The sequence below is a fragment of the Anticarsia gemmatalis genome, chromosome 8 (genome assembly GCF_050436995.1).
Source record: "Anticarsia gemmatalis isolate Benzon Research Colony breed Stoneville strain chromosome 8, ilAntGemm2 primary, whole genome shotgun sequence".
Lineage (NCBI taxonomy): Eukaryota > Metazoa > Arthropoda > Insecta > Lepidoptera > Erebidae > Anticarsia > Anticarsia gemmatalis.
In genome coordinates this window covers 5,617,769-5,637,508 of record NC_134752.1, presented here as the reverse complement: position 1 = coordinate 5,637,508, position 19,740 = coordinate 5,617,769, and the positions used below count along the sequence as shown (strand labels likewise).

Genomic DNA, 19,740 nt, shown 5'->3' with positions numbered 1-19,740 from the left:
AATAATATAACACTCCGATGATTCACATAAATGTTTGCCAAGATATATGATGTTTAAATTATGTTGTAATTAAACAGGTGCTATTCTTATGAATTATAAGTGATTATTAAACGGTTGAAGAAAAATGTGACACTTGTTTAGATTACGGTTATATTTTATGGTCAAACTGAAAGCTTATTTAATATTAAGAGGAGTATTTAGTGGCTATTGGCCTATGATTGACTATATTTCTTTACTTTGAATTATCGGGAGTAAACTAAATTAAAAGTAAATGATTCTTGTAGGAAAACTACGTTTAGATAATTTTGTCCTTAATATTACTGTCGTTTTGAGTTATCACTAGTTTCATTCAGTTCAGAAATTCTGTAACTCTAAAAAACGAACAAAACATTTCCTTCCTTTAATCTCGTCCATATGTCACTCAAAAATTCCATTCAACTATTGAATGATAAGACACGCCAGTTCCGTTTTTATTCCAAACAGTCCCATAGTAACATTGTAAAGAAAAAAGTAAATTATCTCTGAGATAATCAGGTTGTATTGAGCAACTGCACAACATCTTACATAAAAAATGTGAAATGTTTGAAAACCACGTGAAAATTTTACTCCGGTGAAGTTTATTTTTTATTCTGCCTTCTGTTTCATCTCAATCTGTATGTCCATTAGCCCCGTGGTTTATTTTCCCATACTGTTGTTTTTTTTCCTCGCCTAAAAGCATCTACCATTTAATCTTCAATTAATACCTACAGTCCGTCAGCGGGCCGAAGGTGGAGTTAGTTGGAGTACGTTAAGAAAAACAGCTTCTAGAAATAGATGCTTGAGATTTATTTATGGCGATAGGTAGACCTCTTATAAATATCTGCAGATATTCTTAGACTTGTTTGGAAAAAACTTCGATGGATACTACATCCTCTTACAGTTTACGAAATCGAATCTTCTGTTGCAAAGTACTAAAGAAATCGAATTAATTCGAAAATGACAAAAATCTTATAACGGTTAACGTTGATGAAACTACGACCATTTCAAAGATGTGACTAACTTTTCTTTACAGTATACTTACTATGCCTTTTAAACTTGATCAGTAAAAATATTAAGGAATATAAAAAGTAATCATAATCATTCAAACTTAAATAAAATTAAATTTTGAGTATAAATAATAAATTGCAAATAACATCTGAGTTCTTATTTTCGTAGGTAACTAAAATACCATAGTACAAATGAAGATACAATCATAAAAATTCCGTAGGGTAACCCTGAAGAGAAATATAGTTGGATCAACAACGTTTGACATTTATTGTTGGTAAATGTCCACGTTTGTCTACAACTAATATCTTAATGGCGACTTTCAGGAATTTGTTATGGGGGTTTTTCCACACCTTTATCGTTACATTTCGTTTTTATTATATTATTCTGAAATTGCGATCGAGGGATCAATGTCTTAGGTAGACACTAAAATCCATAAATTACTTTTTTGCCTAAAATCATACTGATAATAGTTATGATTTAAAGAAATACTCATCACTACAATTATTTGATTTTAGTAAAACAACGCACGTCAATGTTACTAGACTAGACTTGAGACATAGATATTGGACAATTCGCTCCTTGAATACAAAAGGGTCACAAATCGAAAACTATAAATTTTACAGGAGAGCCAAAACAAATTTTTGAAACTGTTTTTTTATAATATTTTATATATTTATTAATTAATTATAAGATGTTAATATATCATTAGATGCGTATTTTTTAGCTTTATCTATCTACGATATAAACTTTGTAATAGCTGTTACCTATTAAGAAAAAAAAGCATATAAGTCCGTTTTGCATTCAAAATTTGAACCAATATCATGAAAAATATGTCAAAAATTAAACACAGTTTTGCAAATAAAAATGGTTTATTGTACATTTTTTAGTAAAAAACCATATCAAAAAGTAAAATCTTATTAGTAAATAAAACCATAAGTGAATAGACACCAGGAAAACATTGTATTAAACAATCTAAATTAAAAAATCTTTAGTTATTATTAAATAAGTAATATAATAGAGATCAACTTTGTGCGTAACTTTCATTATTCAGTAAAATTAAACATCAATCATCATCATCAATCAATGTGTAACGTGACGAGTAGACTGAGTGCAGCAGGAGTATTAAAGAAATAAGATGATAGAAAAGTTTTATGAGTTTAATAAACCTTTATATTTAGCATTCGTGGATTATTCCAAAGCTTTTGGCAGCATCAGTCATTCCGCCACAGAATCATCACTCCATAACCAAGACCTTAAGAAGATACTATGTAGAATCGAAGCTACATACATCAAACTCATCAAAGCAATATGCAACAATCTCTCTTAATCCAAAGAAGCGTGAAACAGGAAGACCAGCTATCTCCCAAATTACCCTCGAAAAAATTTTCAGGAGCCTGGCTTCAATCAAAAGGCATTGTTGTTAGTGGCAAACAGTTAACAAACCTTCGTTTTGCAGACGACATTGTCCTCTTCTCTTCCTTTGCATTGGAACTCGAATCAATGCTCAAAGATCTGAGCACGGCAAGCCTTCAGATTGGACTAAGTAAGAACCGGACAAAAACCCAGGTTATGACCAACAACACAAAACGTAGGGTCGAGGTAGGCGGGCACGTCATACACTATGTCGACGAGTACACTTACTTGAGCCGGATAACCTTTTTTAACAACCGACGGGACAAACGTGTCACAAGTGCCTGGAAGAGCTCCTGGTCCATGAAAGAGCTAATGAAAGGTAACCTTCCACTGTCACTAAAGCGGAAGCTCGTCGAAATGTTTATACTACCCGTCCTAACCTACGGTGCCCAAACATGGTCCCTTACGGAAAACCAAAAGTAGAAACCGAAGGTTTGCCAGAGAGCGATGGAGCGTAGTATATCAGATGTAAGAAGAACAGATCACGTCCAAAATTCTATACTGCGCTCCCAAACTCGCATAGCCGATTTAGGGAAGAAGACCGCCAGGTTGAAATGGAACTTGGCCGGCCACATTATCCGCATGCATCCGGAAAGGTGGGCCCGCATATTTACCAACTGAATGCCAGAGGATGGTCATCGCAGACGCGGGAGACCTAAACGGAGATGGCGGGATGACCTAGACGCATTTGAAAAGGACTGGTCGGATCTTGCCGCTAAAAGGGCGATTTGAAAAGGCAGGGTCCCTCCTTGCCTTTCCCTGCATCAAAATGTTAAATTTTGTTTTGAAAATTTTAACGAAAACTAAAATTATTATCATGCCAAACGGCCATATTTATGGCCTTCCCATTCTAGCATGCTAAAAATAATTATTTATTCCACAATAATTTAATGCAAAAGGGACGTATTTCAAAATATGCTACTGTTATATTACAAAATATAATAACAAATACTAGTGTTTGAATGCAAAACGGTAGTTTTCAGAAAAATGGCACTTTTGTATTACAAAATATGGTAACAAATACTATAGTTAGAATGCAAAAAGGACGTTTTCCAAAATATGGCAGTTTTGCATTGTAAAATATAATCACATTAACTTGAAATTTGACACCCAACACAGACGTATTTTGGATTGTGGCTTTTTTTCACGCAACTGACGAGCATTTGCGTTGAATCTCCGGGCGCAACTCACAAAGTGGCTGTTTTGCACTGACATTACCTGTCAAAGTGAGCTAATGCAAAAAGGGCAGTAAGTCAGTGCAGCCATAATATAAGCTAAAATGATGGGTGTTTTTTTTTTACTATAAAATATAGCCGGTTCAGGTGTCATTTTTGCAATAAAACGATTTTCATTTTTTTTTGAGTTGTGGCCCTTTTGCATTGAAGGAGCGAATTAGGTTAAAATATAATGCATAGGACAGTCAAATAGCTTTGAAATAAATACAAGAATATAACCTATGGTTTTCGTTGCAATAATTCAACTTAAATAGTACTAGCATTAAAAATTCATAATACAATATCCGTCCGACAAGCGCGCTATCAAAACCCGTGAATTGTGTTCAAAGCTGTTCGTTTCAGTAAAATGACGCGTGCTGTTCCCTCGTAAATCCAACACGTTTGCCCAGACGCACGCAGTTAATCGTTCACAATGTGTTTACCTATTATTAACACTAACAAATCTGTCGTTACCACCGCCGTTTCTCAACGTTTTGTGTGCCTCCAAATAGCCATGTAACATTTTAAAAGTAAAACTGCAAGTAAACATATAAAACTCCCAGTTTATCTCGATGCGGTTATGTGTATTTAACTAGTTTACTGTTACCTGATTTCTGGGTTACTATAAAATTGGTTTATGTTGTTGTTAAAATGTCTGCTAAGAGTAGGTGGTACAACTTTTTTTTTCTAAAAAATCACTGCCTAGTAGAATTGATTTTCGTGACACATAATTTTAATATACCTCTTTGCCCTAAAATCAAAAAGAATTCTTTATAACTTCAGCGACAATAATACGAAACAGTGGGTTACTAATAATGTTATAAAAAAACTAACAGAAAATAATATTCCAAACCTATTATCACAAAAACGTATTCAGTTAGCAATTTAATTTGCGAACGTGTGAACGTCTTTATAGTATTTTCACAATTGACATTTTCTTTACACAAGAAAAGTGTGCCTAGTTGATATAAATTTATTGTACTAAAATTAGCGAAGCAAAACCCATCTGTTCACAGACTATTCTAATTTTCATCTATTTTTTTCCCTTCATACAAATGGGATCATATTTATTAACGCGGTGACGATTGTTCGCACACATTGACTACAAAAATTTTAGACAGAATAATAGTCTTAATATAATAAAGCTTACAACGACCAAGAAATTCGCGGACAATAATATTACGCCGCTTTGAAGCAAGTCACGTTCCCATAGCATTTCTTGCAATGCATTAATATGCGCCAGTCATATCTCATATGTCTTTATTAAATAAAGTCTGATTGTGTTTCTCGACTTCTACTCATAAGTAAATTGAGGTCAGCTTTTAGCAATGAGGATCGTGAAATATGCTTTGACATGCAGTTCATAAAACCTGAAATATGAACTCAACGAACGTAAAAGTAGAGAACAAGCTTAGTTTTGTGAATATGCATTCATAATTTATTAGCGCACCAACATAGTTTTGCTACCTTGTAGTTCGAGTAAAATAAAGAAAATAAGTATCAAAAACATTATCGTTGTTTTCTTTTAAGTTGCACTAATGTGTCTGATATCCATTCTTCAACTATCTTTTTACGAAATTGTATCATAATCGGTTCGGCGGTTTAGCGTGAAAATGTAATAGACAAGCAGAGAGTTCTTAGCGCTTTTATAGTATTTATCTGTATAGTTATAGGAGATTATTATTTACGGTTTAATATGAATACTAGACACTTCTAAAAGTTGTTTCAAACAAACAGAAAATATTACTTTCTGAAATAGTGAATCGTAAAGGTAAATTATATAAAATCAATGTTCGGCACCCGTTTCAAAGTTGTAAGACAACCCAAGAAAACAAATTCTCTATTTGTTCTAAATCCACTGGCGCGTCCTTTTATTACCTGTAAGGTTATTGACACACCTGAAGCGATGTCTATTTTTGGCATTTTCTATTTTTGGCCAACTGATATGCTTTTTATGATTCTTTACCACTAGGTAAAGAATCATAAAAAGCATATCATGGTACATGGTACATGGTACTGGTACTAACCAGTGTCAGCTTTACAATTAGCTTGATCTTTGGAGAAAATATAATTTTGTTTATATTCGAATTAATGTCTGTTAACTTAATTTTTGAAAATAATATGCATTTTTAACATTTACAATTAAGGCTGTGGTCATGAAATAACTCTTTTATTTTCTAGTATACGTTTTATCTCTTATTTTTAATTTTAATACGACTATAAATTTGTCAAATTCCTTTTAATTTGACTCCGTTGTGCAAGTCTAACTGTAAAATATATCAACTTGACAGCGACATAAATTTTATATTAAACGAAACTATGCTATGTTGATTTATGATTCATTTAATTCAAGGTTTATAATGGAATTGACAACAAATTGTAATAGACATTAAAATATGCGTGTTTTTTTCTACTATTTAGGCGGAAATGTTACACAAATTGACATCCGGAACACTGATTTCGTAAATGAGGAGATTGAAACCATTATTGTTTAAGTTTTGACTAAATTCTGTCTATTACATGCCTAGATCTACATAATATGTTACTTGATTCTTGATTACCTATGTTATATATTTGTAAGCACTATGTCAGTATTAACTAAAAATCATAGCGATAGAATTTTCCATTTCTCCATTGGTAGTATATTTTTTCCTACGATGAAAATTTCTAGTCATCTTTATCTCAATAAAATCCCCATGACTTTAATAACGACATGTACTAACATAAAAGTAAGAAAATAAGAGAACAACTTTTCTTTGAAACATGTCACTTTATCGAGATCTCCCGTTGTGCGTCAATCTGAACATAGACAATGCTTTAGTCGCGCCGCGGGAGCGCCAGAGCGACGCGTGGGGGCAGTAATGGTCATTATCACCCTACTAAACTTGTCTACATTGCTTTAAGACATCGTACTTCTATGATAAAATCTTGTAGCACTAAAAACATCTTAGTTCGAAAGCTACTTAGTAATAAATTCTTGTTGAACATTTTTCCACATGCCAATTTTCGATTGTAATTCACGATGACAAAAAATGGGAACACAGTTACAAAGAAACATCTGCACATTTTTTAATTAACTTTACATACGAATAAAATCGAAATTCCAATATCAGTGAATGTAATTTGCAATTACGAAGCAATCCACTGGATAAAGGGGTTAATTAGTTTACTTTATAGTGCTGGCCTTTATGAAAAATACGATCGCAACCTGAAATTGCTTTCTCTACCTGGAAAACTGTTTACAGGTTACGTTCTAGCTATTAGCTATTTTACAATAGCGTGACGCAACAACCCATTAACGCCCGCCTTTGCTATTCTTTTGAGTTATTTCAAGCACATATTTTTCGTAACTCACTGGTTACACTCTAAATTATACACAGAGCTCATACCATTTATTTTTGTGGCTGACCGGTATCTGTTTTATAAAATATAAACGTTAACAGCAACGTACCGTTCGGCTATTAAATCATTAAACCAGGTGTACGCGATAACGATCGAAAAATTACTGAGAAATATACCGTTGGCATGTGCGGAAACCGTCTGAATTTCCACAAAGAATAAACACTGTATAGTCTGCCCACACAATAAGATTTATATTCACCGATAAAAATACCACATTGGTTCTTTCAAGTCGTCAACGGGCGAATCCATAGTTTCGTATCAACGGTCCGAGTCGTGTAAATAAATAAACAATGGGGGAACTAACGCAAGTAAAGCATAATGTACGGCGGGAATAGAAACAGATCGTGAGACTGAAAGCGCATCTCGGAGATAGAACAAGCGCAATTGCGTTGTGAGGAACATAATTATCTGTCTTTACGAGACTGCCCGAGTTCCATCGGTCGTTAAATGCTGTGTGCATCTTTACTAGTCGTTTTTATTTCTGTATAAATCGTCTTGGTAACTGCATTTCCGAAGGTAAACATCGGTGCTTGTAACAATACTGAAAAATGTAGACCCTGTTCAATTGGCAGTAAAATACGCCTCACCAGTACTAAAATAACGCCTTAACTTCTCATCCTGTCCAGTGGTTATCCACTATTAATCGTCAGGTACTCACCTCTCACATAGTTTAACAAATTACTGCATATTTTCGTTCGCAATTTTGCAAATATGGAACATTGCCAGATAGACAGACTTTGACTGGAGATTGAAAAAAAACGTGCCCTTTGTAACGCAGCGAGTGGAAATCTGTAGCTCGATTCTCTGCTACTATCGACTTCCGACAACCGAACTGTCATCGAGAAATTTTGTATGAAAATCTGATCAGCGCCTCTGACGGGCGTCGTAGGAACTATTTTGGCAGTACATTCTAAATGTCAAAATTTCGATCCTCGACAGTACCGACTGTACAAAATCAGCGCGATTTTGTACAGTCGGTACTGTCGAGGATTGAAACTGTTCTTAATCTTACAGTGAAATGTTCGTAATCTTCTGTTATGTCTACGTGACTAGTGTAATGTACCAACATGCGTTAGCTTTTGGCATTGAGCCCTTTCATTTGTGATGCGAGTGTCTATAGCACCCGTCGTAAAATATATTGCTAATCGAGCACGATTATTTATGTATCTCATAATAGAGTTTGAATTTGTTATGATGCAATTTATATTTATCACATTTCGTATGCAGGTAATAGTAAAACTAAAAGTTTAATCTAAGAGCACTAACAATACAACTTTTATACATACATTTGTTTTTACAAAACTTCAAAGTATCCCACCATCACCAAAAATGCATCTAGTAAATTAACAAAAACATTAAATTCGTTCCAATTTCTGTGTATCCAGGGAACATAAACAAATCCAAATCAAAATGAGAAGTTCCTTCTTTCTTTTTTTTTTGGTCGGGTAACAAAAACAAAGGTCGAATTTGTATCAATCTTCTTTTGACACGAATTTATAAATTGATTATTGGTTCAGGGTATTTGCGAAGTTTTCTTTATTTTCTTTCTTTCAAACCGGAAACACAGTCTCAAACTATGACGTAGAAATAAATATAAAATATGTTTAAACGTTTGCAACACACCGTCGCTTTATATACGTATGTCATTCCTGAAATGTTATGTAAACAGCGAATCAAAATAACAAATGCCGTAGCATTCAGCTGTGTTTATGTACCAAATTATTACAAGTGAAATGTTGACATTATATTTTTGTTTACATCATCATCATCGCCGTCATTTGACGAAGGTTTTTTTTTTATCTTCGATACAATTGAAATGGTTTAGAAGAAGCGCGTTTACAATCTGTAGGTTCTATTGGCTAGTGACTTGAAGAAAATAGTTCTTGCAAAATACGCTAGGGGCGCTGATGGGTTTTTAACGAAAAAACTATTATTGATAGTTGTTGAAAATTGCTTTCCTGTCATATATTTTTAGTTTTGTAACAATGATGTTAGCGATCGAACGACTAAGCAAATGTTCCCGATGCGAGAAAATTACCAAGTTTACCAATCCAACTTGCATTTTATAAAAACTTGCTGTAACTGTTATGACATTTTTTATAAAAAATGTGCTCTTCCGTATCGTTTATTATTATGAATATATGAGAGAGAATAATCCAGTCAAAGAACCACTTGACACTTCGACGGGACATGTCACTTTGACATTGACATTTGGCCGAGACAATGAAACAAAACACTACACGTGTGTACAATCGCCTTCAAAACCACGCCAGTAAAATTCGTACTAACAAACAATAATTTACCTCCTTAATCCCTTAGAACGTAAATAACTTTGCAAGAGTTCATGCCTTTATTTTTTCTTAAATTTTCAATGCCAAATTTGACAGATTTATATGACTAGACTTGGTATTCTCGAATAATAAAACAATGGCGCCAATAATATAAATGTGTCGATTAGTATTGAATTTTATTGACTCTTCGTGCCGCCATTATAGTTTACAATTGGAAGAAAACTTTGATCGTTTTAGCTTAATACCTAAAGATAAAGTTTTCAAGTACCTTATTAGTCAATTTATATAGCGATTCAGAAGTGATGTTATTACGAGACGTAACATTCTTAGATATTCTATTGAGTTACAATACAGTAAGAGTTTTAAACCGCAGATTAACTTTGCAAAGCTACGTAGAAATTCAAGACGGGAATATCTGTTTATAATATAATGTACTATTCTACTTTTTAAACAGTACCAATTGATTTATATTAGCATATCTTAATTGCAAGCCAAAAAGATTTAACGAGCGTGTCATTAAAGAGGAATCCGCATTGCGATTAAACTTTAAGCCAAACAATAATGACTAGTAGAAATTTACAGATAATTTGATGATTCATAAAGGAATTGTTTATATCAAAATACTTGCAATCAGAAGTTACTCGAGATAAATGTAGTCAATTCTTTGAAGATCGTGTAGTGGGTTGAAGATTCCCATATGTTTAGTAATACGAATGTTCATTGCATCCACGTCATGTGTGTTGCTTCTGCAAGGCTTATTTGATATTATGTTTATTGTAAGGGACTTTAGAAATGCAGGATCTGCAAACTATGTATGTCCAAGTATTCTTTTTATGAAAAAGACAACTCTAGCACTAAGAATTGTTCTTGTGTCGCGGGGACTTTTACAAACATACAATTAATAATAACAATACAACAATAACAATGGATGCAAAGTGCAACCAGACCCGAAACAATTATTTGTGGATGGCACAAAAAATTGTTGAAGATATAATTATAATTATTTATATTTCCTCCGGAAAGCAAAAAGCGTTTCCCATGAAAAAAAACTCCAATGCACTGTGTGTCTGAGTGATAGGGATTTGCCTCTTTGTCTCCCATACTTCAAAAGTGGACAACATAGTTCTTTTAAATGTAGGTCAAACATCTGCCAATATAATTAATTCAATCCAATACATATTAACACTTGGCTCCAAGCCGCGCTCTGCAAGTCTGCGTGACTAATTGGATAGTAGTAGTAGTCGTTTGCGTATAAAATAATCTGTCAAAAGAAATGTAATTAAAATTATATGTTTGTATCAATTTCGACTTTATATTTAGTACCTGTCTCAAGAAAATCAATTATTTAAATAAAACCGTTAAACAAATAACTAGGCATAAGTTAAGCATATTGATAACAAACTATCAAAGACATTCACTGAAATAAGTTTCTAATAATAATATAATAAATGTGAAAGTTTGTGAGGATGATTTCATGTATGTATGTTTGTTGATCTTTCAAGAAAAAAACACTAGCCGGATTTGGATGAATCTTGGAACCCATATATGTAGTTTAAAACATGGATATAAAATTCTTTTTATTTCGGAAAAATAATTCACGGGGCTTAAGTCGCAGGCAGATACTACTATATTTATACATATAAATTCTCACATTAATTTATCGATATAGGGACGTTTCACAATAGATAATTCGTTGTTATCTTTGCGCATCAGATTATTCGAATGCCATGACCTAATCGTTTGTCATTAAAATTTATTTCAAGTGTTGTAAGTGATCCAAAACGGATACATAAATACTAATCGTTTGTAGAATTAAAATGGCTCCACTGTCGATAAACTTTGCACGCCAATATGTTAGAGCTATAAAATTGGCTTAGATTCTAATAATAAGATTTTGAAACTATTTGTGTCAATTTGTTACAATTTCCCAGTTGGCAGCAGGACACGGGTATAGTAATAATAAATACAACATACCAAAGATCGGTACCAATAACTATCACTAAATTTCTCAGTATTATCGTAAGGGTTTATAGACAAATGCATCTTATATGCCAATTCAGAATTTATTTTTCCCATAAACTCTAGCACAAAGTATTAACATACTATCTTCAGTAAATTATTAAAAAGACGATCGGTATAGAAATGCAGCAGCACATAAAAATATTACCCACAACTTAAGGCTCTGATCTTCAAAATGCAAACACAAATTTATTAGAGCACAACATTATGAACAATAATGTTCTATACAAAACAATGACTTCTCTTCGTATTGAATCAAACGATTTCAACTAAAGACCGTGCACGTTGTTTGTATAATGCAAATTTAATTAAGTATTTCATTGGAAATCTGATTTTAGATTGAACTTAGCTAAGGTTAAGATTTACGATGCTATAACGAAACGCATTTAACACTCCAAATAAAATTCATGAATAAGTCGGGAGAGCATTTCCTATTTGACTTTATTTAATTAGTATCAGTATGATAATGAGCTTTAAAATTATTGGTATAAAGTTCAATGTGCTAGTATTTTTCGATTTACGAAAATCATTGGTCAATAGTTCATAACTTTATTTTGTACTAATTACTATACTCGACATAATTTTACTATAGGTACATACATAATATTGAATTCCTGCACTATAATAAAAATCTCAATTTAGTACTTTCTATTAGCTCAATTTAATGTCTCGATGATAAAGTCATTTAGTGCTCGAATCGTTTGTTTAATGCAACCAATTAATTAACACAAATTAACCGAATCATTATAATCTGTACTATAGTCTGACCACTTAGTAGAGAACTATGCACGATTTATCTAGATTCTAATTAGTCATTCTGTGTTTTCTTAATTAAAGTATACTTAGTTGTATCAAATAAGCCACTGCATATTTATGCATTGATATTTTAAATTCTGATATTTGTATACCTTCGCCAGCCGCGAACCTTGTACACAAAGCTCTATCTAGTTGTTGGACAACATGTACATATCTATACTAATACTATAAAGCTGAAGAGTTTGTTTGTTTGTTTGTTTATTTGAACGCGCTAATCTGGAACTACTGGAGCTATTTGAAAAAATCTTTTACTGTTAGATATTCTATTTATCGAGGAAGGCTATAAGCTATATAACATCACGCTACGACAAACAGGAGCAGAGTAGTAGTAAAAAATGTTACAAAAACGGGGAAAAATATGATCCATTCTCTCTTATGTGACGCAAATGAAGTTGCGCGGGTCAGCTAGTGTTCCTATAAAAGAACTATCTAAATAAGACAAGATTTGACATCATTGTTTACCTACATCCCCACGCTGTTGCAAATGACGCAATTATTTTATGCCTGTACGAGTATGAAACTACAACTCACACGCACACACATAAAACTCTAAGCTTATCCGGGAACACGGGCTACATCCGTGTCACCTATAACCGTTTCACGATAACACCACCGGAGGTAACATAAAACATCGACTAACCGTATCCACAAAAGGTTAACGACCTCGTTCAGAAAATAGCTACGGTATGTAAACTTAGCTTCCTGAAACTGGTGACTGTCTTCTTTAAGGACTTTGTTGACGTATATTGATAGATAAATATTCCTTCGTCTTTAGCTATGATATAAGTAACATTATCCATTTGAACAATGAGAACCAACTTTTTACCAATAGTCCATAGCAAAAGTAAATTATTTTTGTTAAAGTTAAGAATATTGTTCATTTGGTTTATGGTTTCTGGTCTCAGCTACTCCCACAGAGAAAAGGCTTGATTTCCTGTATTTGTGATTACTTTTCATTAATATATTAATTTCAAAGCAATTTTCGATTTAATTGTCCAAAACACAGAATTATATCACAACTATTTCAGTCTAAAGCTCTTCACTATATTATTATGTGAAATTATAATACCTACTAGAATCATGACGTAACAATTCTGTACCGGTAAACCTCACGCCTTAGCTCTCTCAGAGCATTTCCTAACAAAGCTCTGCATTCAAACGCTGGCTTTCCTTTGACACCTTCAAATCTCTCTAAAATGTCGACACAATTCTCTATACATATACGTTTTAAATGCAATCATAGAGAGTGCTCTAACGAAATAAAATTCGCTTTGCAACCCTCCAGTTTTACAAGTACTTACCTTGTTTTACAATCAAACAGTGAAATGAGACAAATTCAATTTTAAAATACATCAAAGTGAGTTCATAACAAATTGAGAGGCTGTTTATTTGTTACAAAGTTGAGCGGATTTTTTTCATAAATTTTCGGGCGTAACATTTTTTATTGAACGTTCTATAAAAGTCCGTTACAAGTTGCTTGACACAAAATTTTGAAGAGATTATAGGTATTGCTTCATATTATAGATTTCTTCAAGATTTTTTTGTAATCGAAACATCGCACAGCATTAATTTATTTTAAAGTCCTTTCTCGGACTAAAAGAAACGGTTCTTGCGATGCAGTAATAAAACATCTTAAATATTCTTGTATGATTCTTCATTTACGTATATAGCTAGTAGATACATACTGCGAACATTAATTGTCTAGAGTTATACCAGCCTTAATTCTCGTGCTTTCAAAGTACGTTTTGAAGTCCCATGATTGATTTTACAGGCGTGCCTTTACTCCAATATTTTACCGCTTGTCATCACACGGGTGATATATTAATTCTTCAGTTAATTAGTGCCAAAGCGCATTGTAGCTCGTTTCATGTCTTGTTTTACAACTAGTAGTAATCATTTCTCTTGCGGTTTCTCTTGGACTTTCGTTTATTATTTCTGAAACTGAATACTATTGATCTTGGTTACTATAATTTTGAGTAGGTAACAAGATACTATTTTTGAATTAAAATCCGAATTGCAACTTTTTTGCTACCTTATTCTATTCAGCTGAACTTTTCACTCTACGATAATGCTACTATCCGTAATGTACTTTCCGAAATTTTTTTATTTCATAGATATAATCACGAATCATGGTTTTAGAACATTATTTTGACGATTGTCTCTTGAACAGAAAGTCGTCCAATCAAATAATGTCAATTTTGTGAAAGTATATGACGATTCTGAATTTAATTTTCTTTGCAGGATGCACCAACTACTTGGCGCAGCCAGCCATGGAGAGCGGCCGACCAACTGATCCAGCATATGACGTAAATATAGCCAGTAAGCACACTTTAGTACAATGAATGTAAATATAAGAAATCTTGAACAAGCTTTGAGAAATCTTCTGCTATTGCGCTTCATGGAAAAAAATCAACGCATTGTGTATAACAGGTTTTGTAATGTAAATTACCTATATAGATATCAATTTTCATTTTCGAAATCATCACTTTTGACTAGGTACTGAATACCAAAATCACCAAAAAAATCACAACCTCTGAATAAGTTTAACTCAAAGTATTGCCTAGCTTATAAAGCTGAATTTCTTATGGCATCTAACAAATTGTTTCTGCCGGAATCTGGTAGATAATTTTCCATAAACAAATACGTATGTTTAGGCACATCAAAGTCTAAACTGGCCGCTTAATTTTTCTCAGATGCAGCAAACAATTTATACAATTCGTTTAACACGAATACATAATGAGCGACCCTATATTCCGTCTTCCTAGACCGTACGTTAGACTTACTCGCGTTACAAAGGCTAGCTGACTCTTTGTAACCTGATATTGCATACGAGACCACGGCGCAATCTCTTTAAACTAGAACATTGTTTTATGCAGAACTACTTTTATGAAACAAATTGTTAGTACCACAAAGTTAGATAAAATAGATATACTTTTTTAAAAAATTCAAAGAAAGTAGAAAGCAAATTAGGTCAGGAAAAAAAATTGTAACCTTACAAAAGCCTACAAGTATATCCTATTTCAAAGCTATATCCAAAACGTACGTACGTAACGTATTATTGTAACGGTAGTATCGTAATTTATTAAACAAAAATAAATAAGTAAAGTCATCCACAACTAAATTATCCTGCATTGTGGAAAAATACTACAAAACAATTGAGCGTCACAAATAAGTGAACAAAAGCGAAATAGCTACATAATTAATTAGCAATACAACCCGTAATTTATTATCTGTCGCGTAATCCTCCCCTGCCAGCTAAAATGTCATTTGACCACCACTTGTGGCCCATTAACTGATTAAAACAGTACCTTCTATATATGTATATTGTTACCTCGAGCTCGCTTCCCAATTCACAAATACGGGACATTAAACAACGTAGCTAAATGATCCAGTTCGAAAAGGGTACATCTTTCACAACGAAGAAATAAGACATACGTCCTTTTTGAAATTGCATATTCAATTAATCTTCACTGTATCCCAGTTCTCCGTAATTGTCCAAAGAACGAATTTTCAGGAGCATTTTATCGCTCCTAAAGCTAAAATTATAAATTGAGCTGCAAACAACGTGAATCACTTTATTTTGTTACGTTTTTAATCGCTCTCGTGCTCTAATTACTTATTGCATCATTCGTTCTTTATATTTTTGGGAACTTTTACTGTGTTTTGTAATAGGCGCTAAATGGGAGAGCTAGGAAAAAAACGGATCTTTTAAAAGGAAATTTAATACAGAATTTCTTAACCATTTTGACAATAATAAAAATGACAGAATAATCATAAAAATAAAACATTACATGTTATTAGTAATAACAAAACCTGACTCACACCTACTAGAAATTTAAAAGAAAAGTAGTTACTTGTATGCGACGGAAACAGTCAACTTGAATAAATCCGCGTTGCTGCTATTTTTATCCAACTATACTTTATTCTATCGCTGTAGTGTTCGGCTATTAATAGAGGCTATGTTATCTGCGGCACAGACACGTTAAACTTTTAGGCGCTGAGTCCAAAGCAGTAATTGCCTGCCATACTACTACCAAACTTCACATATCCTGCATTTAGCAGCTAATAAATTATGTTTGAACTTTCGCTTTGCATATACGAGATCATGTACCAACTCTGGTCTGGTCTACAACCAACAGTGATTTTAGAGAGCTTTGTTCTTACTGTTACGCGATATTCTACAGTCGAATCTAACGAGTACCGACAGTCTTACATTTAAAATGTACTGCAAAAATAAAACCTACCGTGCCCGCCAGAGGCCCTTATAAGATTTTCGTACATTCGTTTCTCGATAGCCAGCCAGTTAGATGATTGTTTTAGTGAATCGCACTGCTTATTGGTCTACTACAACTAGAGCAAACTGTGGGCAACACCATACAAGATATAGTAACTAATACATAATAGCGTTCAGACCAATTTATACAATACGGATAATATTGTTTCTTTTGCCATAGGGTTATTTTAATGGTTTTACTTTCTGTACAGACTACGTGAGGACGATGATATCCTTCGGCATCATCAGCTTGTTCGTGATGGCGATGGGCTGTGGTTTCTCCACATATACCTTCCACAACCCTCGATACATGTTCAAGAGACTCGCTGCTGGCATTCACTTTATAAGCAGTAAGTATAGCCAAGGCTCACATTCGCAGTGCTTGCATTCTAACCTAGACAATCTGAGACTTAAAGTGACATATGATATTCATACGTATTAAAAAATATTAATCCATACAATTTTTATATTTAACATTTGATAGATAGGTATCAACCTCTTGTTAGTTAATCATTATGGGATGTTAAGTAAATTTAGCAAATTATAGAGACTAAATATGAAAAATTGTTATTGATTTATCGATTTCTTTGCAGCATCGTGCACATTTGTAGTGGTGCAAGTGACGATGTCGTCAGTAGACCACATGAAAAAGAACATCAGATTCATATATCCAGAACGTGCCTACCATTAGTAAGTATTATTATACTCCAGTTAGTGTACAATATATTTCGGAAAATTCCAGCATCTTTATACCATTACGCCCACCGATAGGTATAAAACGTTGTCTTTTATTCACACCTTAAATAATTTATGGATTTTGAAAAGTCACATGTTTTCCAATGCTCGTTATATCAATAATATGCTGTTATTTATTTCTCAATTCACAAAATTCACATATTTCTAAAGATTCGGATGTACGAACAGTATTTTTCTCTCTATCGTATTCTAAGTCACGTCAATTTTCATGAATGATGTACCTTTATTTTATGGGCACCTTTAACTTTTTCAGCGATCATCTCCAGCTGTAATTCTGGTATAACATTCCTTAAGTTTATGACGCCCTTTAAGGTTACATCCCAAAGGTAGTTAAATTTTACACCACTGAGTCAGAGCATGACATATCACAGAACTTATGTGTGTTATGATCCCAATGGCACTTTGTGAACATGTGACATTAAAGAAATTGTGCATTTAAATTGTTGGAAATGTATTGTGAAGAAGCTTTCGGTACTTGAGATACATACAGAATCTGTTTTACATTTTCTTTCTGTGTCATTAAAAACTATTTTTCTTCACAGTTATGGCATCAGTTTTTTCCTCGCCTGGTTTGTCGTCCTCGTCAACCTCTTCGCCGCTGCGTCCTTCCTCTGGTACTCACGAAAGAGGAAAGGTGATAAAGCAGCGACAGATGAACTGGCCATGGCCGACGAGCCGACGATCATCGGCCGATGACGCTTCGAGCGGCACATCCTCACGCGACACCTCCAGTCGCGGGAAAGCTTCCTCAAATCTTTACTGAACAGTGCTCAAATGACCAATAGCTGTAACTATGTTCAAGTCTTCCATGTAATGTATTCTACGATAATAAGACTTAGTGATGCGGCTCGAATGGCATTTTCCCGTTCGACGCTCATTGTAAAAACAATGTCGAACTGGAATTTAGTCAGAGTTATCGGTGATATGGTAAAAGTTACTAGCTGATTCTGAACGTTATCCGAATTCGTACCTACATCGGAAAGCAATAAGTAATGTCATGCGTTATTGAAAGCACCGTTTCCTTCGTTTTGTTTCAAGAGTGATTTAAATTCCTACGATCTGTCAACGCCAGGAAATAGTTCCGCAACGAGTCGGTTGGTTTCCTATAATGTCATTCATATTCGACGGAGTCAGCTTTCTCACTCGATTGGTTTCAAGCACGGGCGCATTGGCATCACAAGAAATCGTAGTCGATTACGCGCTGCAGTGAACTTATTCGATTAACTCGTTGGGAAACCTGGTTTGAGTCGCATTACTTACATAATTACACGCCGTCAGTTTCAGCTTTTAGACGATTCTTGACTGATTCTGTTACCTTGAATTTAATTACACCCTGAATGTAAATCGTGACGTATATATTATTACGCCTTGTTAATCTTATAAGCGACGGAAAAAATAATCTTTATTGCGACGTTTTTTATTACCGGCTTGCAATATTTTTATGTGAAACACGTATTTAAACTTTATGTACTCTGCCTCCGACTTATAGGATTAACGAAGTAAACGTGCATCAGTGTTATAAAATAGCGGTTTTATATAATTAAAATCTGCGTAATCATGCGTTATTGTGTAAATATGTACGTTGAACTATTACTATGCTGCCATAAGACTATGTCTAACTTGTTCTAGTCATACTTTTATTTTATAATGCATAATGTTTGTGAGGATTACTTCCGTAATTAGTTTGAGGAGTCTATTATGAAGCGCGTGTTATATTTCTCATAAATACTAATGGGTACGTTAAGCTTCTTTTGGTGGAACTTCTCATCCACATAAGAATAAATTGAGTCGGGACCAACGAGACACTTAAATGCTTTATAGTCTAAACATCGGGGACTTATTTTAAGAACTTACAGTGGCAGGGGAGCGGGAGATCTCTTAGAGAACGAATTATGTGTGAGATAAAACAGTTACGGAATGTATCCCGAAGAGTGGTATTGTTTATTCCATTGTATTTGCATTATCGTGTGTATTGATGTTATGTACGTTCTTCTTATATATAATTCTTTTTTATTGAATAAATTCTTTAAACTATTTGTGTCGCATTTTTTTAAGCCCGATTCTTTTTGTTTACAAAAAAAATTTAATGAGAAGTCTTATAAACGATCTTTCAGCTTTAATTAAAGTATGTTTGGGGAAAAGTGACAAAGTGTTATTTTGAAAATTAAAGACTTGTTCCATACGTTTGGTCGGCGGTATTGGAGTTGCGCGCGGGATTGATGTACTGCGGTCTGAGTCTTTAACATTTTACAACAGAAAAAATGTCGTATAAACTTTTCGACGGTAGCTATTTTGGGTGGAGCATTGTCGAAAGTCTGGCATCGGCCCAGAGTTGAGCTGTGACACTGCCAACGTCAACAGAGGTCAGTGTCCTAAAAAAAACTGGTGAAGGAAAAGGCCAGTCGTTCTAATGAACTACTATCGGAATTTGAAGGGCTATGTTCTCTGTCCTGTGTTTTTCCGTGTTTATGTCGCGATGATAAATGGTAGGAGTGATGCAACAGGTAAAGCGGTGGCTGCCAGAAATTGG

At 33.9% G+C, this 19,740-nt stretch overlaps 1 protein-coding gene across 1 annotated transcript in view; it reads left to right on the top strand.

The window, feature by feature from the left end:
• LOC142974785 (uncharacterized) overlaps positions 1-19,246 on the top strand; it is a 36,747-nt gene extending 17,501 nt beyond the window's left edge. Inside the window, exons 4-7 of the mRNA XM_076117300.1 lie at positions 14,423-14,500; positions 16,667-16,804; positions 17,048-17,144; positions 17,753-19,246. Of these exons, the coding sequence (XP_075973415.1) occupies positions 14,423-14,500; positions 16,667-16,804; positions 17,048-17,144; positions 17,753-17,906 (467 nt within the window). The 3' untranslated portion in view covers positions 17,907-19,246. The remainder of the gene's footprint in view (positions 1-14,422; positions 14,501-16,666; positions 16,805-17,047; positions 17,145-17,752) is intronic.
• The last annotated feature ends 494 nt before the right edge of the window (positions 19,247-19,740 follow it).